We start from the raw sequence: 26,368 nt of genomic DNA, 5'->3' as shown, positions 1-26,368 counted from the left end.
TTTAGGGAATAAGCACAAGGAAAAAATTATACATTTTTGGTACAGACACAACTTTTCTAAGTATTTTCAATCCATGGTGGGTTGAAATCCACTGATGCAGAGCCCACAGATATAGAGGACTGACTACACTACACTTAAGGAATTTGAGATAGCACACACTATGTTTGGGACTAATAATTCTAATTCTGATGTCTCTAGGCATGTGTGTACATACATGAATACACACACATAACACAACAAAAAAAAAACCTCAACAAATGAAAACTTTTGGGCTGGGGATGTGGTTCAAGCGGTAGCGTGCTTGCCTGGCATGCGCAGGGTGCTGGGTTCAATCCACAACACCACATAAAAATAAAAAATAAAGATATTGTGTTCATCTAAAACTAAAAAATAAATATTAAAAAAAATGAAAACTTTCAAGAGCACCTGGTGCAGAGTGAAACTTTTTTTGAGGGGGTAGGAGTTTACTGAGGGTTGAACCCAGAGGTGTTTAACCACTGAGATATATCCCTGGTCCTTTATTTTTTATTTTACTTCATTGCTGAGGTTGGTCTTGAACTTGTGATCCTCATGTCTCAGCCTCCAGAGCTGCTGGGATTATGGGTATGCACCACCATGCCGGCTCATGGTAAAACCTTATTTATTTATTTATTTATTTATTTATAAAGAGAGAGAGAGAGACAGAGAGAGAGATTTTTTTTAATATTTATTTTTTAGTTACCGGCGGACACAACATCTTTGTTTGTATGTGGTGCTAAGGATCGAACCCGGGCTGCATGCACACCAGGCGATTGCGCTACCGCTTGAGCCACATCCCCAGCCCGGTAAAACCTTTTTTAAAACCCCACTCCCCACCAACGAAAAACAGCCTTCTCCTCTCAAAGTGAAGCCTCCACTCTTAGAACTGATCAGGAAAAAAAAGAACTGAGCAGGAAGGTGTCCTTTTGAAGAACTACCTGCTCTTTGCCAGGTTACTCTCAACAGGGGACTCTTTTAGCCCAAAGCTCCAAGTAATGGCTTCCAATAGTTTTTATGGTCTTTTTGAACACATGCACTCATCTTCACAAACCTCAGAGGAGGCTGGGGCAGCTGCCTTGCCTCTTCTCCACTCTACTTACCTGTGAGGGCACTGGGGATTGCACACAGCACAGCTTCTTGATGGCCCCATAGAGATCATCACGTGTGCCCGTAATGATGCAAACAACCATCTGTATCTTCCCCTTGAAAAGATAAAGCATAAAGGATCAGGTTCCCAAACTCTCTAGGGACTTTCATAGGACTGAGTTTGCAAAGTCATAGGACCTTTAGGATGGACAAAGAACTAAAGGACAGAAAAAGGCTCTTGAATCTGAATTAGCATTCATTTGGCTCAGGACTGCTCTTTATGGATGTGTGATGTTACTATTTACTATCTAGAGCTGGTCCTGATCACCAAAGATTTATTTACGAGGAGACTTTAGACCCTGGAAAAGGACCAGGTTTGAAAATATGCAAGAGTTCTATTACTTGCTGCTTTCAATTCCCTGTAATGTGGTTGACCACTCTCTGAGGAAATGTGAAATGCAATACTATAAGAAAGGTTCAGAGTCAAATGCAGAAGTAATGATGTTATTACCAAGTCCACAGTAGCTACTCTTCACTCTCTGGTTAGGGAGAGAGAGATAATGCTGATAGCATCCCTCCTGTCAGTATCTTCTATCCCTCACTGCTTTAGAGAGCCAAAGTTGAGAACAGGATCTTCCAAAGTATGCAGCACTCAAGAGAAACAAGGTTGCCAATGCCCTATGTCAGACACTGCTATACATCCAAAGCAGTGGAACACTGCTCCTGATCAAGACCACTATCTGAGTGTGGTGGTGCATGCCTGTAATCCAAGCAACTCAGAAGGCTGAGGCAGGATAATTGCAATTTACTGAGACCAGCCTCAGCAACTTAGTGAGACCCTGTCTCAAAATAAAATGTTAAAAAAAGGACTGGGAATATATCTTAAGTACAGTGTCCCTGGGTTCAATCCCTTGTACAAAACAACAACAACAACATCCTCCCTCCCTCCCTCCCTCTCTCTCTCTCTCTCTCTCTCATTAGGACAGAGAACAATGTAAACCTAGATTGCACACTGGGAGCCAATGGGCTGGACACAGCAAACAGATGTGTTTGTTTAGTATCTATTGTGATTTATAAGTTTTTTTTTTAAATTTAAACACAGGGAGGTATATTTATATGCAAATCCTGAATTCTAACTTACACTGAAAAATGAATAATGAATCAATTTGGCAATGGTGAGCTTGTGTCTCTGGTCATAGGGATCACCCTCTTTAGTTACCACAGGTACCTCCTAGCCCTCTTCACTCACTGATGTTATTTATTATGCGGACCCTGCACACATCTGATTTTGTGATCTCTCACAAAGAGAACAATAAAACCGAATGCCCTGAAGATGAGAAAGAGACAGAGTACATGAGGTACATGTGGTGAGCATTATGAATGGTACTCATATCACACTACATGAAAACTATTGGCTATGTGCTCTCACACAGAAACACAAGAAGTTCTGAAATGGGGAGTCGTGTACTAAACTGGGCTAGTCCTCTGAAAGCAGAGCGGAACTTATCACTAACCATGCTGGAGGGAGGCCATGGCAGAATATGACATACATGGGAAGCTGGGAGGAAATTATGAAGGGAACACCCAAGATAGGACATGAAAGCTGGGTGCCCTACCACAGGCCTGTTAGTCCCAGCTACTTGGGAGGCTGATGTGGGAGGATAATTCGAGCCAAGGACTTTGAGGCCAACATGGGAAACAGTGAAATCCTATCTCAAAATCAGAGAGAGAGAGAGAGAGATCATGAGACTATGATCTATGAATGATACACCAAGAGAAGTGGGTCACAACAAGAAAACTAGGATGTCAAGATAATCAAATTCTAGGACTGATCTCATCAATTCAATTCACCAGTCTTCAATTCAAGGGCAAATTACTTCCAAAAATCTTTCTTCTGCCTTTGTCCTCTCCCTAGTCTTCTTCCTGTATTTTGTTTACAAACAGATTAAGAGCAGGAAGATCTGGACAGCTGAATTGTGAGTGCTATGACCTGTTCAACTCCAGGGTTCCAGATCAGTTATCAGGACCCAGTCAATGGGCCCTCAGCCAAGTTCATCACCAGAGCAATTCAAGTCTTGAGCCAGACCAGACAGTGACAGCTCAGTACTGAATAGTGAAAGATGGCACCTGGCCCAAGTAGTTATTTTCTGAGCACAACATGTTCTATAGATAATGAACTGAAGTCAAGTCAGCTATTCTCCTAGCCAAGTACGTGAGAAAAAGAACACTAGAATGAGTGAGGGTGCCAACACAAAATGAGAGAAACAAAAATAACCAAAGGGCATTGAGAATACTTCCTCAGCTCAGTACTTCATGTGCAACTCAGAGGTTCCGTGACATCATCAATAGCAGACTGTAATCAAGCATTGACAATTGAGTAATCAAGTATTTTAAAACAGAGATCCTATACATTTACTCAAATTAAGTTAATTTATTACCTCAACTCCCAGCATGGACTGAATGGTTCTGATATAGGTCTCTATTCGATCATCCTTCAGTTCGACCCAGGCCGGTGGGCTCATGCGCATACCAATGGGGCCAGCTATTTTCTCTAACATGTTAACCAGTTCTCTGGCCTGATCAATTGCTCTCTTTGGGTAAAAGAGTGCCCAGAAATGCATGGGGATCTAGGAACAACCACAAGCTGTTTTTAGTATTTCTTACAATTTAAAACATACCAAACTCACACTCAGGAGATTTTATTATAGAGAATAAATTACTTTCACTTACCCTGCTTAAATCCGGTCTTATCTAATTCCTACTAGCCACATGAATGTATAAGTAAACTCTGACATATTCTCACAGTGGAATACTATTCAAAAGATGTATACAACCACAATATAGATGAAATTTATGAATACAAGACTGAAAAATAGCCAGATATAAAAGAACATACATTCCATGAGTCCATGTATATATGAAGTACAGGAAAACCCAAATGAATTGTACTTATACTGTGACCATATCAGGACAGTAGTTATTCTGAATGTGTGGGGAGGGTTCAGGGGTAGACTAACTGGGAGCATGGAGGGATGCTGGAAAGTTTTGTTTCTTAACCCCTGGTGCTGATTACACAAGTTTATTTAATTTGTGAAAATTCATCAAGCTATATACTTATAAGTGTGCCGCTTCTTTAAATACATTTCAATTAAAATCTCAAAAATTTTTAAATAGAAATATTTTATACATGGCCACAAAGACCAGGCTGGTCAAAATACTTAGAAATAATTATATACCACTTTGTTATTTGATTCAAATAGCTAATATGCCAGTTGCCTTGGTGGGGTACTGTTTTGACTTCTTTCAAGGATAAAAACACCTCCTGCCCTCAGTGAAAAAGAGGGAGAAAGGAGAAAGAAAGAAGAAAGGAGGAGAGTGGGCCATGAGCTGGCATAAGATGAATCACTATGGCAACAATTTCCTTCTCTACTTCCCATAACAACTCCTCCTCTGCTTTGTTTGAAGGACCCTTGTTTAATAGGGAATTTAGAATGGAATTCAGTGGTACTTTCTCTCATTTCTGTTTCCAAATTTCAGTACTCTGGGGATAATGGTTTTCTCTCTCTCTCTCTCTCTCTCTTTTTTTTTTTTAGAGAGAGAGAGAGAGAGAGAATTTTTTAATATTTATTTTTTAGTTCTCGGCGGACACAACATCTTTGTTTGTATGTGGTGCTGAGGATCGAACCCGGGCCGCACGCATGCCAGGCGAGCACGCTACCGCTTGAGCCACATCCCCAGCCCATGGTTTTCTCTTTATCCCTTCAAAAATCACTTACAGTTAAGATGGAAAGGTCTCTGGTTACTTCCTTAATCCAGTTTAGGTCCTGAGATGTGATAAATGAAGTATTTCTTAAGTTAATTCTTTCCATTGGTAGAACACGTCCTTCAATCTAAACAGAATATAAAGTATCTATGACTTTATTAAGCATTCATCTATGAACACTACATGGGAAAACACTGATTCTGATGACTCTGAGGCCTAGTCATCTCTACCTCATAGATTTGCCCTGTTACAACTTTTGAGAATAGCAGAAAAATGAAACTTCTATCAGCAAGATCCATGTCAATCGAAATCTGGACAAATGTGGGTAAAATGCTTATAGGTACTATTCTTTCATGGTATCCCAAGAAAAGGGTTGGAAAACATTATCTCCTTAGAACCAGTGAGTGGAGGCATAAAATATAAAGTATTTTATGGGAAACTTGAAAAGAGAAAATTAAAGGCAAAATTTCTTAATAAGATAAAAAGAGGCAACACCCTCACCCTATTTAATTAATTTTTTCAGGTTTGGGGATTCTGCTTCAGATTTGCCATGCTAGGAAAATGCTCTACCACTGAATTACATCCTTAGTCCGTATTTAATTTTTTTTTAACTCAACCATTATCCTCATTTTACAGATATGGAAACAAAGAGATGCTAAGCAACTTGATCAAGACAACCAAGATGACAGGGATTGGAGCAACTCAGGCAAACCCAGATGGAAAAGGCCACCAGATAATTCCAGTATACAAGCTGGAGACCTCTTAGGTCTACAGAAGGAATAACAGTAGCATATTCAAGGAAACACAAATTAATTAATTGAGAAAAAACAACTTGGGGAATAAAAGAACAACAACAACAACAAAAAAGGAAACGGAAAGACATACAGAACTTTAATAATAATTTGGGTTGAAAAACTAAATTGAAGTAAGTTGTCAGTGAATACTCATTCCTCTTGATGTCTATCTGACCAGAAATTATTAGCTTAGATCCCTTGAAAATACAGAGGGAAAAAAAAAATCTGTAAATGATACTAGCATATTAAGTCAAGAAAATTTAAGTACCATCTAATGAAAAAAAAAAAAGGTATAAGAATAAAGCCAAAACTCCACAATGAAGTCAAATGAGGAGGCTGTCAGCTGGCCTCACACGGCTCTAGAACCTCAGCTGTCTGTTCCTGCACCTTCACATCTTCTGGTTTACCTTGTGCACATCCTTTTGTAGACAGAGGCCCCAACGTGTCAGTTCGTTGTTGGCCGTCTCATTCTTTGAAATTCTCTGTAGTAAGCATTCTAAAGCGTTATGGTGCTGTTTGGGGCTCAGGTTGATCTGCTGGGTCAAATCCTAAATAGAAGTAAAATGGAGATAACAAGTTAAAGTATTGGGCTGGGGGCGTAGCTCAGAGGTAGCGCATTTGCCTAACGTGTACAAGGCCCTGGGTTCAATCCCCAGCACTGACACACACACACACACAAAATGTAAATATTAATTTATCTTATATGAAGTTAGATATACAAACCCAAATGTGTCTGAAATATTTCCATAAACCTCTTTAGGTTTGGGGGATGCTGTTTCATATTTGCCATACTAGGAAAATGCTTTACGACTGAATTACATCCTTAGTCCCTATTTAATTTTTTTAACTCAGCAGAAATTTTCAAATATCATGGAGGACTTTTGTAAATCTTTCTCAGAAACGTGAAAAAGGAATACATTAAAACTTGAATAATAAAAGAATTTTAAAGGTTACTGACTTTTTCTTATGAGATCTAAATCTTTTAGCTTCCTCAAAGCTTGTTCTAAATTTAGAAATTCCAAACAGAGTCTATGAAAAAAGACTCAAGCAAAAAGGGCTTGAGTACACCTATTTAAAATTTGAGAAAAGTCAGAGGAAAAAACATATGCCAGCGTCCAGCCATACACAACAAAAGAGCAAACCACATTCAGTCTTACACTTTGTCACACTATACTAGCCATTTTGATGTCAGCACAAGGCACTCTTTGCCCAGAACTTGCCACAGTGTTGACCCATATGGGTGCCTGCTAAATACTTTTATTGAGTAATATCTAGCAAGTGTATATGAAGATTCTGAATCACATGAGTTCTTTATTTGTTCTTTTTGGACTAATGAGTTGTACAGCTGCTGTGCAGAACAACAGCTATGGGGCTATCTAGATAGCTCTGTGATCATAAAGTCATTAGGTAACTAGCAGTTGTAAAGAAGGGGCCTTGACCTACATAATCATAGAAGAAGGTAACAGAGAAGAAAGAAATCTCCCACAGGAATATTCAGCTTCACTCCAAGATCTTTAGGATACTAATAAAAATTTGACGTGGCATTTAAGTCCAGGACAGGCAAGGAAAGCAAGATAGCAGAGTAGCTCAAGCATGGACCCTAGAGTGGCAGGCAGTGGGTGGAAGCTCAGCCACACACTGCCTGGGAGGGGCACTGTCCCTACCTCTGCTTCTCAGCTAGTTCTGGCTAGTTCACAGTCCCGGCACCTCACAGCCCTGTGAGACAAATGTCTATATTCATCTTCTCACTGACTTTTTACTTGTCTTCTCCATACCTTCAAACAATCGGAAGGCATGCTATTATCTTTTAGTTCTCTCCAGAACCTCATGTGCAGTCACATGGCCAGTCACCCATCATCCATATCTTCAGGATGGAGACAGGGCTGTTTAACTTTGAAATTCAGTCCCTCTGCTGCCCTAATTACCTCAAAAGGAAGCTGTGACATGCTTTTCCACATCAGTGGGGGAAGAGTCACAGATCCTGTTTCTGATAGAGGAGTTTGAAAGAATGGGCTTGCCCAGGTGACAACACAAGCCACAGTGAGAGCCAGAATCTGGTCCAGTTCTAAGTCAAACTGCTAGCTCAGGTGACCACTCAACACAGGAGGAGTTTTCCCCCTGGAAACAGTAGATGCCAACCTTCATGGCTCTGAAGTCCTTCTTCATCTTCTCTGGGATCCCAGTCATGAAGGAAAGCTCGGGCAACAGGAGGATTTCGCCTTTTAGCAGCTTTGGAGAGAGAACAGAGAGGGAGGGCAAGCAGTGAAGGAGGCTGGCAACACTCTGGCCCAAGGAAGCATGGCCAGGCCACAGCTTACACTGAGGAGCACAATCATGTCACCGGTTGTCCCCTCAGTCACAATACAAACAGCCTGCTATAGAGGGTAAAAGGAAAAATAATGAAACTGTCAAAAAAAGAGGGAAACCTAGAAAAACAAAACATACTTTTCTGCCTGGCCTCAAGACAATGGGAAGGCAACCCATCAAGCTGTGTGCCTCTCTTTCCTTTCATCCTAATCCTATCCTCCTATTTAAGGCAGGGAGTCAGGTGACAGGGTACTCTCCTCCCCCCAGGGCCCTACCCCACTTAAACATACCTTCCCTACTGGATCCAGAGGTTTTAATGTCTATGCACAGGACATTCGCCTTATCCCTTTTATCTAAATTGTTCATGTGGATATTTAGCTCCTCCTTGTGGGGACTTCAAGAGCAAATCCTACCAGTGTGATGCAGCATCTCTTGCCAGATGAGACCAAAAACCTTGCCCAGCTTCCCCACCACACAGTAACCACAGCTCCACAGCTCCCTTGAGGCTTGGGGTATGATCCAAGCAGCCACCTTGCCCTGGAAGTGTAAGTTAGGCAATACACTCACTGTCCCGTGGTTATTCTGTCTCTCACTGGGTCTGTGAATCAGCAGCGGCTGGTCTTCTTCCTTAATTGTGATTCCATAGTTTTTGCTAGAGCAGGGACGAGGCAGAAAAATTTTCAGGAGTGACATCGATATTCTTACAGCAACACACACTGAGTCTCTGTCTCTTACCAGGATCAAGGCTTATAATTCACATAAAACCCTTGTGTCAAGAATCCATTGGAAAAGGATAATGGACAAAGTAGGTTTGAGTCACAATGCAATTAAAGAGGAGAACTAAGGCTAATGTCCAAGAAAGAAATATGTTAACAACTTCCTCAGGCTAATGGGCTCAGACAACTTTTTTAGGTGAAAAGTTAGTTGAATAATTAAGGACTGGAATTTAATGTCTCCAACCAGGCTAAAATTCTAACAAAACCAGGTAAGGAAATACAATTAATTTATGTAGTAATTTCCCAAAGTATTAAAAGAATGGAAACTGTCAGGACAGCACATTCAGGTCAACCCCATAAACAAGCTCACTGGATCTTAGGTACGTTACCAATCCCATTTTTTTTTTCCATTTCAGAGGAGGTTTTTATTTTTATTTTTATTTGTTCTAATTAGTTATACATGACAGCAGAATACATTTAGTTTCATTGTACATAAATGGAGCACAACTTTTCATTTCTCTGGTTTTACATGATGTAGAGTTGTACCATTTGTGCAATCATACTTGTACCTAGGGTACTGATGTCCTTCTCATTCTACCATCTTTCCTACCCCCATCCCCATTCTCCTCCCTCCCCTTTGCCCAATTCATAGTTCCTCCATTCATTCCATGCCCCTTTCCCCCATTATGGATCAGCATCCACTTATCAAAGAGAATATTCAGCCTTTGTTTTTTTGCCAAATTCATTATTTTAATAATGAAGTTGAATGTTATTATGGAACTCAATATCCTCTAAACCCCACCCCACCCTTGGGCCAAATCCAATCTCTTCTTTCTACCTGTAGTATTCCAGGAATGTGATTTCCTTCCCATCAGACATTGTGAAGCTATCTTTTGGAGTCTTATTCCAATCTACATCATCAATACGATAGGTGCGATTGTTGTAGCGGGTGATAACGATATTGCCAACCAGAAGCTTACTGCACTCGTCTTGGAAGTTTTCCTTGCTCTGCTGATACATGGCATGCCTTTGGAAAGAGGTAAGGGACTTTCGGATCATGTTTGCACAGACAGGGTAATATGAAAGGAACAGAGGACACAAGTAAGTAATTTAGGGACCTAGTGATCTCATTATAGCTCTATGACACCAGAGGGCCCCAGTTGTGTCTTTTAAGAGAGGGACTCTTGGGGGCTGGGATGTGGCTCAAGCGGTAGCGCGCTCGCCTGGCATGCGTGCGGCCCGGGTTCGATCCTCAGCACCACATACAAACAAAGATGTTGTGTCCGCCAAATACTAAAAAATAAATATTAAAAAATTCTCTCTCTCTCTACCTCTATCTCTCTCACTCTCTCTTTAAAAAAAAAAAAAAAAAAAAAGAGAGGGACTCTTGCCTTTCTCCTTTTTAATTTTAACACACACACACACACACACCAAAAAAAAAAAAGATAATGAAAAGATAAAAATCATATTAAAAGCAACAACAAATTAAAATTCACTGTATTCTGTAACATAAGGTACTTATATCACAAAACAATTATTTTGCATTATCACTAGGATAAAGTACGCAAACAGGACAAGAAAATCATTCCTTAAGCCACACATGCCCTTTCCTAGTTGAAGAAAGAAATTATAATACAAAGTACTCATCACAAGGCAAGCACTGATACTGGCATTAAAGATCCAGAGGTAAGTCAGATACAGTGGCACACACCTATGATCCCAGCAGCTCAGGAAGCTAAGGCAGGAGGATCCCGAGTTCAGAGCCAGCCTCAGCAATTTTGCAAGGCACTAAGGAACTTAGGGAGACCCTGTCTCAAAATAGCAAGGGCTGGGGATGTGGTTAAGTGCCCCTGGGTTCAATCCCCTGTACCAAAAAAAAAAAAAAAAAAAAAAACAGTGATGAGAAGACCTGAGATAGACAAATGTCCTCTTGAGTGACCCATATAGCAGGACTATGACCAAGGCAGCACAGGAAACTCACAGATGCCACATGTAAAGGCACTTGGGGAAGTTGAGCAACATTTACAGAAGGAGCTACTGAGAGGAGAAAAGTGCCATACAAATGGCTGGGACAGAGATATCAGCAACTCTTCAGGCAGAGGAAGGGTGGCAGACAATCAGGGTTTGGGGATGGGGTGGAAGTGGGACTTTACCCTGTGGCTAGTGTCACTCATGATATATTCTTCACGAACTATAGTCTCTGAGAGGTTGATTGGGGGTGGGGGTGGTGTCCACAATCAGAAAGTTGAGGCCTCCTGCATCTTATAACGCCTTTTACAGATGCACAGCGTCCATTACCACATCAGGACATGCAGAAACACACTGAGTTTATTTTCCTCCAATTTACTGAACCACAGATTCCTCCCCAGCCTTTTAATTTTCACCTCAGAATATTTACTACTATTCTGGGTAATGAGTATTCTACAGAACCTGCCTTAAGAAAGCCTGCAGTAAATGAAAAACCTCAGAGATTTCAACACCAACTCCAGACTCGGGAGCCAACTGTACAGATTCAAAGCTGGGCTCTGCTACTTACTAGCTGTTAAGACTTTTTTTTTTTTTTTTTTTGGTACCAGGGATTGAATTCAGGGACACTTAACCACTGAGCCACAACACAAGTTGCTGAGGGCCTTGCTAAACTGCTAAGACAGTCTTCGAACTTGCAATCCTCCTGTCTCAGACTCCCAAACCACTGGGATTATAGGCATGCAGCACAACACCCAGCTTAGTTTGTGAGACTTTGAACAAGTTATTTAATCTCTTTATGCCTCAGTTTCCTCCTGTGGCATCAGTACAAGCACCTAACTCATGCTCTTGAGAGAACAAAATGACTCTATAAATATAAAACACTCAGATCTGTGCCTATCAAAATAATAAAACTGAATGTTTGCAAACATTATCGTTGCTATGAGTACCGTTAGTGCTTAATACACATCAGATACAATATGTGTGTGCTTGATGTTTTAAATGAATGGATTATTAGAAAGAGTTAACAAGGCCCACCAAAATGTATGGCCTTTTTATCTCAGTTTGAATACACAGACTGGTAAAGACAGTTCAGCATAGACATGTAATTAGGAAAGTCAGAAGCAACTACTATTATAGAGGCCACATTTAAACAATTTTCAAGTTATAATTTATTCTCATAGCCCTGTGATAATTTTCATTTTCTCTCACCAAATCCCTTTCCCCTGACTATAGAAAATGGGTGCTAAATTTGGAAGACTTTCAAGAAAATGCTAAAAACAAATTGAAGATTACAGAAAATAAGGAATATAGGCCGGTATCTTGTGATTCCAATATCAAATATTAGAGAATAAAAAAACCACTGACTTTGCACCTATCTTATTTTTCTTTTCTTTTTTTTTTTTAATATTTTATTTATTTTTTTTTTAGTTTTCGGCGGACACAACATCTTTGTTTGTATGTGGTGCTGAGGATTGAACCTGGGCGGCACGCATGCCAGGCGAGCACGCTACCGCTTGAGCCACATCCCCAGCCCCTTACTTTTAATTCTTAAAAAAAAAAAATAACTGTTTTTTTTTGGTAAAATGTTATTTGCTTAAATATTTTCATTCATTTACACACACACACACACACACGTTTTAAACTAAGATATATATCAAAACAGACATACTTGGGAGTTACTGCATAATAGGCACAGTTTCTATTTAAGATGATGAAAAGTCCTAGAGATACAGAGTGAGGATAGTGGTCCAGCATTATAAATGCACTTAATGTCACTAAGTTATCTCTACTAAAGTAGAGAAGTGCTTCTGACCTTGCACTTCTATTTTTTGTTTATTTGTTTTTGTTTTGGTGCTGGGGATTGAACCCCAGACCTTGTGCATGCCAGGCAAGAGCCCTACCATTGAGCCACACCCTCAGCCCTAAGTTATCATTTTGAAATGGTTGAAATGGTGATTTTTGTGCTAAAATAGTAAATGTTATATATACAACATAGAATTTAAAGCAATTTTAAAACACATAGTAGGGTTAGGGATGTGGCCCAGTGGTAGAACACTTGCCTAGCATGCATGAGGCTCTGGGGTTGAACCCCAGCATCCACTCCCCTGGCCAAAAAAGAAAAAAAAATCACAGCAATTTTATTTTAGTTTGTTTTTTTTAACCTCTTATGGTCCTCCCCCACCTTAATTTTTTTTTCTTTCATTCTTTTTTTTGGTACTGGAGATTGAATCTAGGGTGCTGAACCACTAAGCCACATCCTCAGCCCTTTTTATATTTTTTGAGACAGGGTCTTGCTAAGTTGCTTAGGCTTTGCTAAATTTCTGAGATTGGTCCTGAACTTGCCATCATCCTGCCTCAGCCTCCCAAATTGCTGGGATTATAGGTGTGCACTACCACCTCAACAATTTTAAAATGTTTAAAAACAGGTATCATTGGCAAAAACTAATTTTCTCAAAAATGATCAAATGACATAGTATGTGTAACTTGTTAAAAATGCTTTCTAGGTCATGCACTATGATTTATTTTTCCTGCCTACAGTTGACCTGGGCACAGTGGTGAACACCTATAATCCCAGCAACTGGGGAAGCTGAAGCAGGAGAATTACCATGTTTGAGGCCACTGCAGACAAGTTAGTGAGACCACATGTCAAAATAAAATAAAAAGAAGGGCTGGGGATGAAGCTCAGAGATTTGAATCCATTCCCCAGTACCAGAAAAAACAACAACAGAAAAAAAACATGAGGGGTTGGGATTGTGGCTCAGCAGTAGAGCGCTTGCCTGGCACATGCAAGGCTCTGGGTTCAATTCTCAGCACACATAAAAATAAAATAAAGATATTGTGTCCAACTACAACAACAAAAAAATGATATTTATTAAAGAACAGACATCTGAGTTGAAAAGAATTAATTAGAGGAACAGGTATTCAAACACACATCATACAAAGAGACAGTGAGGTGGTAAAGCTAACTACTCTCTAAAAATAATATTAGAGATTTTATTTCAGAACCTTTTATGAATTTTGGCTTCCTGTTTATACCATGTTGATCAACAGTACATATGGTTTTATGTTTATTTTTGTTCTGAAGTACTGGGGAGTGAACCCAGAGCCTCATGCATGCGAGGCAAGCATTCTACCACTAAGCTATACCCTCAAGCCCTGTATTCATTTTTTTCCCCTGGACCTAATGAACAAGGCCACTGTTCATTACGATTTTTATTTTTTCTCGTTAGAGATACATGACTATATTTAAACATATCATTTATACATGGAATATAACATTTCTAGTTAGGATTCCATTCCCCCTTTCTCTCTCTCTCTCTCTCATTTTTTTTTTTTTTTTTTTTTTTTTAGCATGCATGAAGCCCTGGGTTCAATGCTCAGCAACAACAAAAAATTCAGGAGTTCTAGCCAATGCAGTATTCAGGGGGAAATTATAGTTTTAAATTACCTAAGAATCTACCTCAGACATTTATGACAAAAGTGTCAAGGTAAATTAGTAAGGATACTCAAGTTGGAAGTACATTAAACCAGAACACAAAGTGCTAACATTTGGTCAAATTCATGAGAGCAGTCCAATCTTGTCAAAATTTGCAAAAGGTGTTTATTCAGTCCATATTCCGTGGTCAATGACAGTTGAGTTACTGATCTCACAGCCCCTTCCTATCTGAGGCTGGACTCTGAGACAGAGTTTCCAAATTCCTGGATGACCTTAGTACTTTTCTTTTTTCGGGGGAGAGGGAGTACGGGGGATTGAACTCAGGGACTCAAGGGCACTCAACCACTGAGCCACGTCCCCAGCCCTATTTTATATTTTATTTAGAGACAGGGTCTCACCAAGTTGCTTAGCACCTTGCTGATGCTGAGGCTGGCTTTGAACCCGTGATCTTCCAGAGCCTTTGGGATTACAGGCATATGCCACTATGCCTGGCTAGTGCTCTTCTTTCTTGTTCAGCATGAGTTTGCCTAAGTCAAAGTCTGGACCTCATCCTGGAAAAAGGTCTGCTTCTTATATCAAGGTACACTACAACCCTAACTCTTGCACTCTCCTTTGTACTTGTAAAAAACATTGTGACTTAAAATTACAATGACCAGAGTAAGACATATTGGCATGTACCTGTACTTAGCAATTGGGAGCTGAAACAAGAGGATCTTTTTTTTTTTAATATTTTATTTTTTAATTGTAGTTGGACACAATATCTTTATTTTATTGTGGTGCTGAGGATCAAACCCGGGGCCTCACATATGCTAGGCAGCGCTCTACCACTGAGCCACAACCCCAGCCCACAAGAGGATCTTTTTTTTTTTTTTTTTAATATATTTATTTATTTATGTATTTATTTTTTAGTTTTTGGCAGACACAACATCTTTGTTTGTATGTGGTGCTGAGGATCGAACCTGGGCCGCACGCATGCCAGGCGAGCGCGCTACCACTTGAGCCACATCCCCAGCCCCCCACAAGAGGATCTTTTGAGGCCAGGATTTTGAGACCAGTCTGGACAACATGATGAGACCTTATTGTTGTTCTAAAATTAGAGTGGTCTAAGCATACATGGGACATTCACAAGTTTTTGTTTCTTGAATTTCTTCTAGAATATCTTTTTCTTCTGTGCTAACTCCCCTTCTGCTTTAGGAACAATCTGGTATTTCTCAGTGTGGATCCCTGTGTGGCTTCGGAAGCCCATATACAGGTTAATCCTACTAAGAGCTGTTAAGTGAAGAGGCTTTGCTCAATGACCAGAGAAAGTACATCTAACCCCTTACATTCAACATTACTCTCTGTATTATGAAGCATGTGCACCAAAGATTGGCTTTGGGGGCCATCAACCCTACGTCCAGCCCCATTATGTGTCCTGGAAACACTTATAAACTCCACCATTGTAAGGATAGAATGGAACATATTGTTTTTTTACAGTGACACTGTTCAGCCAGGGCCTCTCACATGCTAGGCAAGCTTTCTACCAGGGAGCTACACCTTCAGTCCCTGTGTGATCTTTTTAAACAACTTTATTGAGATATAATTCGCACACTGTGCAATCCACTCATTTATAGGGTATGGTTTGATGTCTTGTATAAAACAGTACTGTACATTCATCACTACAGTTTTTCTTTTTTAAGGTGCTGGGTAGGGATTGAACTCAGGAATTATGCATGCTAAGTAAACACTATCACTGTACTATGTCCACATCCTTTTTTTTTTTTCAATTTTATTTTGAGACAGGGTCTTGCTATGACCCTGTAACCCATGCTGGCCTTGAATTTTCTGTTCTCCAACCTCGACCTCCTGAATAGTTGGGATTACAGGTAGACCACACCTGGCTCACTACCATCAGTTTCAGAACATTTCCTTCACCCCACAAAGAATCCCCACAGTCCTTAGCTTTTACTTCCCATTCCTCCATCATCCCTCAGACCTAGGCAATACGAATTTATTGTCTGTCTATCCCACTGGCTCCAAACATTTCATATGAATGGAATCCATGTGAAATGGCTTCTTTTTAAATTTTTTTTTAGTTGTCGTTGGACACAATACCTTTATTTTATTTATTTTTATGTGGTGTTAGGGAGCAAACCCAGCGCTTCATATGTGCCCTGGGTTTGATCCCTAGCACTGCAAATAAATCAATCAATAAAATCACACACTTTTGTCCATATATTTATATATTATTTTATTTACATATATGTGTATTTGTAGACTTATTATCTTACAGTTTCTGTGGGTCAGGAATTTGAATTTGGTCAGCTGAGTGCCTTGGTTCAGGGGCTCCTGAAGTGTGGCAAGATTTCAAGTCTCAAGGCTTAAATGGAGTAGGATATGCTTCCAAGCTCACTTGGGCCACTCCACAGAACTGCCCATAGCATAGTAGCTGACTGCCCCGAGGGCGAGTGTCCATGAGACAGAGTGAGCACCCAAGCAGAAAACAAACTCTCTATAATCTATTCTCAGAAGTGACATCCCCTCAGTCAGGAACGGTGGTGCACACTTGTAATCCCAGCTGCTTGAAAGGCTGAGACAGGAGGATCATAAATTCGTGGCTGCCTTTAGCAGTTCAGCAAGATCCTGCCTCAAGGGGCTGGGGATGTGGCTCAAGGGGTAGCGCGCTTGCCTGGCATGCGTGCGGCCCGGGTTCGATCCTCAGCACCACATAAAACAAAGATGTTGTGTCCGCCGAAAAATAAATAAAGAAAGAAAAAACAAAAATAAAAATAAAGATGTTGTGTCCATCGAAAATTGAAAAATAAATATTTTTTTTAAAAAGATTCTGCCTCAAAATAAAATAAAAAGGGTTGGGGATGTAGTTCAGTGCTTGCCTAGCATGTGTGAGGATTTGGATTCAACCCCTGGTCTTAGGGGGGAAAAAAGGTGACATCACCTCATTCTTACCATATTGTACACATTAGAGCCATGTCAATAAGTACAGTGCTTGTTTAACGGAAGAGGCCAGGGCCAGGCAGCACAAACACTGGGAAACAACCAAGATCTTTTACCAAACTCTACCTCATGTTCTTTTGAATTCTCTCTGCAACCAGGCTCTAACTTTTGGGCTTCCATTTTCATTACTGCATTGTTCAGAACTACATTGTTTTAGCAAGAATTCTACTACATTGGATTAGCCAGAATCCCCACCCTTCCTATCTGATCACTGTGTTATCTGACCCCCGCCAGGGCCAGCCTGCAGTAAGAATCCTATTAGGTTTATTGAGCCAGAATCTCCCAAACCCCTGATGTTTTCCATCCACTGACACTCACACTACTCCTTGGCTATAAATTCCCACTTTTCCTTGTTGTATTTGGAGTTGAATCCAATCTTTCTCCTGTACTGAAAAACCCTTCTGCCACAAGGTTCCTGCACAAAATCGGCCTTAACTTTTTTTGTGTGTGTGTGTGTGGGGGGGGGGTGTGTTCCTAGGAGTGGAATCCGGGAGCACTCTACACTGAGCTACAGGTCACCCACCTCTTGCCTTTTTTAAAATTTTGAGACAGGGTCTTACTAAATTGCGGAGGCTTGCCTTAAGCTTGAATACTTGCAATCCTCCTGCCTCAGCCTCCCAAGTCGCTGGGATCACAGGCAAGTACCACCATGCCTGGCTGCTTTGACATTCTTCAACAAGTATCATGATTTTTTCTTTTTCTTTTTTTTTTTTTTTTAAGAGAGAGAGAGAGAGAGAGAGAATTTTTTAATATTTATTTTTTAGTTTTCAGCGGACACAACATCTTTGTTTGTATGTGGTGCTGAGGATCAAACCCAGGCCGCAGGCATGCCAGGCGAGCGCGCTACCGCTTGAGCCACATCCCCAGCCCATGATTTTTTCTTTACAGAAACCACAATTAGATATGTTACAGTAAAACTTCTGAAAACCAAAGATGGTAATAAGCAATTTAAAAGACAGCAGCAACACTGGTAATTATTTGTCAACAGAAACAACGTAAACCAGAAGATAATGAAATATCTTCAAAGTGTTGAAAAAAAATCTGCCAAATCCAGAATTCTAATTTAAAGACAAAATAAAAAACATTTTTAGATAAAATTTGAGAGAATTTGTCATCGGCAGATTCCACACTAAATGACATTCAACAGGGAGTTTCTTCAGACAAAAAGAAACTCATTCCAGATACAATCCTAACATGGACAGAAAGGAATACAGAATACAAAAAACCTTTAAGGAGACTGAGGTAAAGAAAACTTCTTTTTGTTTTGAAGTAAAGAAAACTTCTTTTTGTTTTGAAAGGGCCAGGAGGCCTGAGGGGAGACATACAAAGACTCTGGAATCAGAAATCAAAATGACTCTAGATCTTTTAACAGCAAATCTTAAAGTGAAAACATGGGAAAGCGATGCCTTCACAATTCTAAAGGAAAAGAACTTCCAACCTAGAACTTTACACCGGATCTCCCTAAGGTGATCCAAAGACATTCACACACATGTAAGGTCTCAAAATCATTTCCTCCTATGCACTCTTCTTCAGGAAAATACTAAAGGTTATGCTGTACACTGAGGCAAGGGACAACGATGGAAGCAGGAGGAATGGAACTTGAGGGGGAAGAGGGAGTTCCAAGACAGGGGTGCCTAGCCAGCTGGAGAGCAACCAGTCAAACTGTAGCCCATCAGGATCTGCCAGACATTCTAAGATGGTACTGAGTTCTGGGAGGACGGGCCATTAAATGAATTACTGAGAACTTAATAACAACATATGAACTTCAACCTCATTTGTTAAATTTTAGTTGACTCAGGATGGTACACAAACCATGCTGAGGTGTTGAAAGGAAAAGCTACCATGTTTCTAAAGACCCGGCCCTTCTGACCTCCAGAAAATAACTGGCCTTTTTTGGTTTCCAGGAGTCCATAAGAACACAAAGGCTCAGAGGACAAAGGTAGCCATACCAGTTGCAGGGGGTCCCAAGAACCACAGTCATGCTCTGGGGTGGAGTGCCTGGACACTGCAGTCACAGTAAGAACCACGACCACATATACCCCATATCCCATGATATAATGGGGTGATACCTGACACAGGATTTCTGATAATCTCAGAGAACAGGGGCTCAAATCTAGATCTAATTTGATTTAGACCACCCAAGAAATATGATTCCTCAAAGCACAGTAGATGTCTGTTCAGATGCCCATCTTGGTAGGACTGAGGGACAAGAACATATCCATTCAGTTCTCTTAATCCATTCTACAATTAAAATTGCAAATGGAACAGTGGCGAATCTATATTATGACGGCTATTACTGAACCTTTCAGAAAATCATCAGCATGTTAAAGGATGATCCCATCATTTACTCACATGACATCCAGCACAGAATCGTTTCGAATGACCTTGTGGGAGACATCAGCTAGCAGGAAGAGACCTCCATCTGTCCTGCGGATGCTGGCTGCATAGCCAGGCCAGATCTGCAATCTGGAGAAAGAGGTGGCCTTTACCCTAAAGTCCCAAAGGAAAACTGCCATTTCCATACCCACAAGTGAAATAATATTTTGAGCTGATATTGCCCTTTCCTGATAACAATGAGGAAGCCCCAGGAAACAAACTAAATTAAATTGACATTACTGAAAGTTTACTAAAAATCCAAGCTAAAAAAAAAAAATGTTTAACTAATTGTATTCACTACCATAAAATTGTTGAATTTTTGTCCTTAGTATGATAGTCACAATGAAAATTTCCTTTCCAGTACATTCAAAAGTAAAAAATAAGGTGGAAAACCACCAACCTGTGTTGCTGCAATACCATAGCACTTGTAGGGTCATAGAAGTTTCTTCCCACGAGCTTCATATCTAAAAGTTTCATTACCCTGAAATAAAGAGCAGGAATGAGCTTTCTCTATATATACATTTTTTTCTTTTTTTGCAGTGCTAGGGATGACCCAGAGCCTTACACCTACTAGGCAAGTACTCTAACACTGAGCTACATTCCCCAGACCTACAATGGGTTTCCTAATAGAAAAATAACAAAATTAAGCTCCATTTCTCTTAGCTATGATTTCTTTTTGAAACCTAAAGGTTCAGAAATGTTTTTATTCTTTGTACAATCCAAATTTTCTGTTAAGACCAGTCTTGCTAAAAGAAAAATAAAGATTATCAAAGCATTTATCTTGGAGTATGTGCAAGTGACCGCAGTCTTTCCTCCTTACTAGCTAGCCAAATACTGAGTTATCCGCCAGGCTCAATTTACATTACTTGTCACCATTAGCTAAAGAGAATACCAATTTCTAAGTGTGTGAATAACAAATATGGCAAACAGAATTAGGTCTATATAAGTTCTATTTCATTAAATAAGAGGCAGTTTGGGAATAAAAGCTATTAAGAAAATTAGGGAATCTCAAAAGAAATTAAACAATTATGAGCTGTCTGTAATCCTGAAATTCAGGAACTGGAAAAATTTTCTCAACAAATATTTCCAATTATCCCCAAACCCAATTTAATTTACCCAAACTTGGCCTATCACTTGTGAGATAATCGTTAAGTTAGCATCAAGATAATCCATTTACTTATTAAATGCTCAGCAATCTTTTTTGGATTATTATATATTGTAAAGAACAAATTTATTTATTAAACATTTAATAACTTAATTATTTATTTAAACCATCTATACACATACACATTGCATATAATGTTATAAGCTTCTTGAAGAGCACTACTGCAAATACAATTTATATAAATTAAAGCAAAGTAAGACTGCAGCTATTTTCTCACCGTCTGAAAACAACATTGTAGAAGGGAATGCACAAATCAGAACAGGGCTCCAGGATCTTTGTCAATTGAATCTTAATGCTGATCTCGGCATCATCAGTTTTCCTTTGACTTTTTAACTCAAGAACCTAACAAATAAATATATACACAAGTAAAAAGAAATGACAAAATTACCAAGGCCTAATCTAATCCAATAATACCAAAAATCGCAAAATGTTTCCCCCCTCACTTTGATGCTTACAAAAGCAAAGTCACAGCATGACAACCAGGATTTATGAAATTATTTGGTAATATAAACCCAATAAAGTTTGAAGTTGAAATTTTAAGTCATTCTTTATCACTGAGATCAAAGATCTCTTATGTGAGAAGGTACTTCTTATAGAACTCAAACTGAAGAATTTTTATTTTGTTCTGCAGACATCTGCCTTCCATCTAAAAATAAAAAGGTTCAACTCTATGGTTTCCCACCACTCAAAACACCAGACACTCTTAGGTTTCACCCAAAGTACACGTCCTCTTTGGTCTCACTTGCTGAAGCTTAATAGGCAGATAGAGAATAGATCCATCAAAAGCAGTGACATTTCCAGTGACAGCTTGATGGTCTTTCAACATGCCAAACCTCATGCTTTTACACTCCACGTTGGGGCTGGAAAATAATAAAAAGGATTTCACTTCAATTTGGCTTATATAACAATATTTACTACAGCTGTGAAATAGGTAAAGGGGTTATCAGAGAAGCAGCGTTTGTAAGTGCTCCATCTAGTGGTCATGTTAAAAAATACGTAGATGTCTAATAAAACTACAATGGACTCAGGGACACCTGCTCATCACAGAAACATTGGGAAATATAGGAAAAGAAAATAAAAACAGGGCTGGGGCTGTAGCTCAGTGGCAGAGTGCTTGCTTAGCATGTGTGAGGCACTGGGTTTGATCCTCAGCACCACATAAAAATAAACAAATAAAACAAAGGCATTCTGTCCATCTACAATTACAAAAATAAAAAATAAAAATAAAAACAATCCATAATTCTAACCCCAAGGACATTTATCTTAACATGTCAGTGTGTATAGCCAGGGGACTTTAGATCATGGGATCAAAAACCTTTATAAGGGGCAAATTAGAAATATTTTAGGTTTTGTGGGGCAGATAGTCTTGCAACTCTACCATAAGACTCTGCCATAAACATATGTAAACTACTGTGTAACTACGTGCCAACAGAACTTCATTACAAAAACAGGCTATGGGCCACGTTTGACCTTTGGACCAACTGTGGTTTACTAATTCCAGCTCTAGAATCCTCAGAGAAATATACTTTCTAAAAAGGTGCTTTTTAAAAAACAGGATTTTACTCTGGCTATTTTTCACTTAGGGCTATTTCAATATTTTATTAATTTTCATTGTTACAAATATTAAACTTCAAAACGTATCAGCAGCTACTCTGTACAACGATTGTCCCATTATATTACAGTAATATACAACCCTACTTTACAATTCCAAAGTTTGAACAAACAAACACAAGGTTAAAAAGGTCAAGGGTGTTCAAGTACATGAAAAAAGACTTTTAAAAAATCAAGTGGTAATCCAACATAGTTGTCCCTAAAATTAAACACTCCCATGCTAACATCACATTTCTTTGAAAAAAATTTTAAATACAGGTTGAATATAACTTTTTCTGAAAGGTTTGGGACCAAAAGTGTTTTGGATTGTGGAATATTTGCCCCAGTCTTAAAATGAAATTCATTTATGTTTGATATATACCATGCACATAGCATGAAGGTCATTTTACATAGTATTTTAAATAACTTCGGGCACTAAATAAAATGTCATGGTGTGGAATTTTCCACTGATGTTATGTCAGTGCTCAAAAGGTTTCAGATTCTGGAGCACTTCAGACCTGCATACACAGAGCTACCCTCTGAACACAATATTTAAGTTTCTCTTCCTAGATCCCCTTCATATACAATGGGGAAGCTGCAGGATGCCCACTTCACTGAATCTGCTCAGTATTCTCTCACTGACCTAGAAGCACCTTCACATTGCAGCTTCACAGGTCCATATCTACAATCACAAACCCTATATTCCATGTCTTCTCCATGGCCCATTCAATGCTGAGTGACCTCAGATCTACGGGAACTCAAAGGACCATTTCTGTTTCCTTAAGGTTTATCAAGTCATTCTCAGAGAAAGTCTCTACCCTCTCTGCAACACTGGTATCCTCCCCTTCCTTTCCCAGCAGGCCTGCTCCCTTTCCTGGCTCCTTCCCTGTTCCTGCTGGGCTTTCCTACCTCTCTTGAAGCCACCCTGCTGCCCATTGGAACTATTCCTTTCTCATTCTTATTACAAGCTTTTAAAGTGAGTGCTGATTCACTATTTCTCATGGCCTATGCTCTCCCTGGTTCTTTAAATCTTTTAGATATTTTCCTCTATAATTCAAACAGAGGAATTAGGAAATAACCAAGAACCCCCTTGTAAGTAAATCCAGCAACATTTTTTCCTGTGGCCAAAGTCAATCCGTTCCTCCTCATTCAAATTAAGTCTTCGTAACTATTTCTTTTCTTTGGTCTTCATAACTGTTTCTTTTCTCTTCAATTCTTCCACTTCTACTATCAATTAGAAGCTGCCCTTCAAAAATTTAGACTCCCTAGTATAGCCACTTTGTGAAAAGGTAGGGGGGTTCCTCAAAAAACAAAAACAGAATTCCTATTTGATCTAGCAATCCCACTTATGAATATATATCCAAAGGAACTAAAACCAGTACAAATCACTCCTGTGTTTGTTTCATCATTATTCACAATAGCCAAGACACATCTATTTGTGCTTGAATGAATAAAGAAAATGTGCTGTGTATTACACACATACACTCACACACACACACAAATACTATATTATACTGTCTTTATAAAAGAAGAAATTCCATCATTGTGGCAACATGGATGAACCTACAAGACATTATGCCAAGTGAAATAAGCCAGGCACAGAAAGACAAACTCTCCACAATCTCACTTATACGTGGAACTTAAAAAGTCAAAGTCAAACTCAAACAGTGAGTGGAATAGTGGAAGGCAGTGGGGGAGAGGGAGAGGAGAAATGTTGGTCAAGGGCACAAAGCTCCAGTGAAATGAGAGGATAGTTTTAATGATCTACTGCACAGCAGTAGTTAATAATCACGTGTTATATATTTCAAAATTGCCAAGAGACCTTAAATGCTCCCATCACAAAACAAGTAGGTGATGTGATAGGTATATGAGCTTGATTTAATCTCATCAAAACACCATATTATATCTGACAAACAGTAACTGTCAATTTTTTAAAAATTAGACTTCTGTCTTCTCATTTTTTCCCACAGGAATTTCAAAGCAGTCATTCACTTTCACAATTCCTGCTAACAATTTCTAGTTAACAACTCCCCTAAGATCTTACAAGAAGAACACAAACTAATATAAATCTTATTTTTTTTTAAAGAGAGAGGTTTTTTTTTTTTATATTTATTTTTCAGTTTTTGGCGGACATAACATCTTTGTTTGTATGTGGTGCTGAGGATCGAACCTGGGCCGCACGCATGCCAGGCGAGCGTGCTACCGCTTGAGCCACATCCCCAGCCCATAAATCTTATTTTTTAAAAAAGGATGATAAATCCTAAAGTTACTGACACATAATTGAAGTTCTTTTCCTTTATTTCCTCACCCTCAAATTTAATCAAATGTCGACTATGACAACACAGGCAGAGGAGGACCCAGGTTTTGTGGGATACAGAGTGCATTTAAGACAAGGAGTACCAAATTAATCAAAATAACTTGGAAGGGCCACATGCAAGTAAAAGGCCCTTAAGCTTTAAGTAACTTAAGCTTTATTCATTTCACATTAAATCCAATTCTAGCTTCATACAGAAACCTGTATTTCTTCAGTTAAAATCTGAATTGGTAAAATGGTTTAAAAACATAAAACACAAAAATATTAACCTTAAAATTTCCTGCCAGGATCTGACTACAGACATCACTGCACGGGGAGGACCATCAAGAATCATCATAGTACTGTTACATCATGTGCATGTGTGAATGTAGAACAGTGAATCCCAAAATCATGTACAATTATACCACACCAATAAAAATATGAAAAAAAGAATTATAAAGAAAAACATTCAGTTATTCCAGGGAAACCACATCATTCCTGCCCTCTAGGAAGTGAGTGACAGAGAGAATAAATGCTGTAAATACCTGAAAGTCACATGATATTGATAAACTGCTTCATTATGACACTGTATTTTGATGAGGTTCAGTCCCAAAGATTGAGGTGTTCCTTTTGATCCTTGCTTCACAAAAAGCTCTCTGGGGGAAGGAAAAAAAAAAAAAAGGAATGCAGCCAGAGCATGTAGTTCTTGTTACTCAGGGTCTGAGGCAGGTGACTTGCTTTCACTCAGAAGTTTGAGATGAGACTAGAGCAACATGAAAAAAAACAGTAGCCACATATATACCAACGAACAAACAACCCACACCAACAACAAAAAGGTTGTGGAAGTAATTTTTTTCACCCTTCACTTAACATAAGCCAAGAACCAAGATGTATAAATGCAAGCTTTGAAGACTTGAAATCCTTAGCAGCATCTAGTTAGATAGGCAGGGCCACGCTACCTGTCCCAACCATAGTACTGGAACGAATGAGGCCAGCTAGCCAAGAACAAAGACCTGGTTCTGTAGAAGGTTAGGCAGTGCTGGAATATTTCTCCTAAGTTATTTCCTTGTCTTAACATAAAAAAAGACCTTGGAAATGGTAGGAAAATGACAGGCCATGAGTCCCCTCTCTGGTACATACCACTATATATATTCACTGTGAAACCCACTGCACTTCCTCAGGAATTGTCCCACCTCTTTGTCAATCTCCCTAATGGCAAAAAAATAAAAAATAAAACACACTGTCTCCAAAGGAGGGCTTTGAACAGAACAGAATGGTGTTCCAGCCCAAAGGCAAAGATCAGAAGGCACCCCTCAGAAAGCCCTCTGCCACCAAGGCAGTGCTCTGGACTTACTTTTCCTTGTGTTCAATGGTCAGGACAGGAGGGCAGTCTGAAGAATGCAATGAGGACTGGGGCAAAGGTGGGGGTGGTGACAGCCGTGGGGGATCTCGAGTGGCCAGGCTAAACACACTGGGAGACTTGTCGACTCCTCTGCCTATACCACCAGCTGCTCTTCCCAATGGTAATAAAGAGGAATCCAAACTCCCTCTTCCAAGCACTCTGAAATGGTGAAAAGGGAGGCAAATTAGAACTTTCCTAGTCATGTTTATATCTGCGCTTCATCTAGATCACTCTGTGAGTCTACATTCTCTTCCCAGAGGAGTCAGCCAAAGAGGCCCAGGCACAGCCTCAGCTTCCCTCAACATCGTGATGTCATGATTTGCTCACCAACAGCCATCTTCCAGAGCAGGAGAGAGCATGCGATTCACCCAGATAAAGGAACCTCTCCAACCAAGGCGCTTCTTGAGAGGTAAATGAAGCTGTGGACAACCCAGGGAGAACCACTTTTCATCATTGCCAG

At 39.6% G+C, this 26,368-nt stretch overlaps 1 protein-coding gene across 2 annotated transcripts in view; it reads right to left on the bottom strand.

Annotated features, from left to right (window-relative positions):
• Piwil2 (piwi like RNA-mediated gene silencing 2) overlaps window positions 1-26,368 on the bottom strand; it is a 49,062-nt gene that overhangs the window by 19,925 nt on the left and 2,769 nt on the right. For both annotated transcript variants that reach the window (XM_046447855.2, XM_058580431.1), the window contains exons 4-16: window positions 25,861-26,067; window positions 25,052-25,162; window positions 21,366-21,483; window positions 20,841-20,965; window positions 19,859-19,939; window positions 19,435-19,548; window positions 9,523-9,711; window positions 8,536-8,620; window positions 7,801-7,890; window positions 6,069-6,209; window positions 4,881-4,994; window positions 3,543-3,731; window positions 1,119-1,220 (exon numbers count right to left, since the gene is read on the bottom strand). In XM_046447855.2, coding sequence (XP_046303811.1) covers window positions 1,119-1,220; window positions 3,543-3,731; window positions 4,881-4,994; window positions 6,069-6,209; window positions 7,801-7,890; window positions 8,536-8,620; window positions 9,523-9,711; window positions 19,435-19,548; window positions 19,859-19,939; window positions 20,841-20,965; window positions 21,366-21,483; window positions 25,052-25,162; window positions 25,861-26,067 — 1,666 coding nt within the window. The remainder of the gene's footprint in view (window positions 1-1,118; window positions 1,221-3,542; window positions 3,732-4,880; window positions 4,995-6,068; window positions 6,210-7,800; window positions 7,891-8,535; window positions 8,621-9,522; window positions 9,712-19,434; window positions 19,549-19,858; window positions 19,940-20,840; window positions 20,966-21,365; window positions 21,484-25,051; window positions 25,163-25,860; window positions 26,068-26,368) is intronic.

The sequence above is a fragment of the Marmota monax genome, unplaced genomic scaffold (genome assembly GCF_021218885.2).
Source record: "Marmota monax isolate L192 unplaced genomic scaffold, Marmota_monax_Labrador192_F-V1.1 WCK01_AAM20220418_F8-fsc00040, whole genome shotgun sequence".
Classification (NCBI taxonomy): Eukaryota; Metazoa; Chordata; class Mammalia; order Rodentia; family Sciuridae; genus Marmota; species Marmota monax.
Note: the sequence above shows the minus strand (reverse complement) of the source record. Positions and strands in the feature narration are given on the sequence as shown.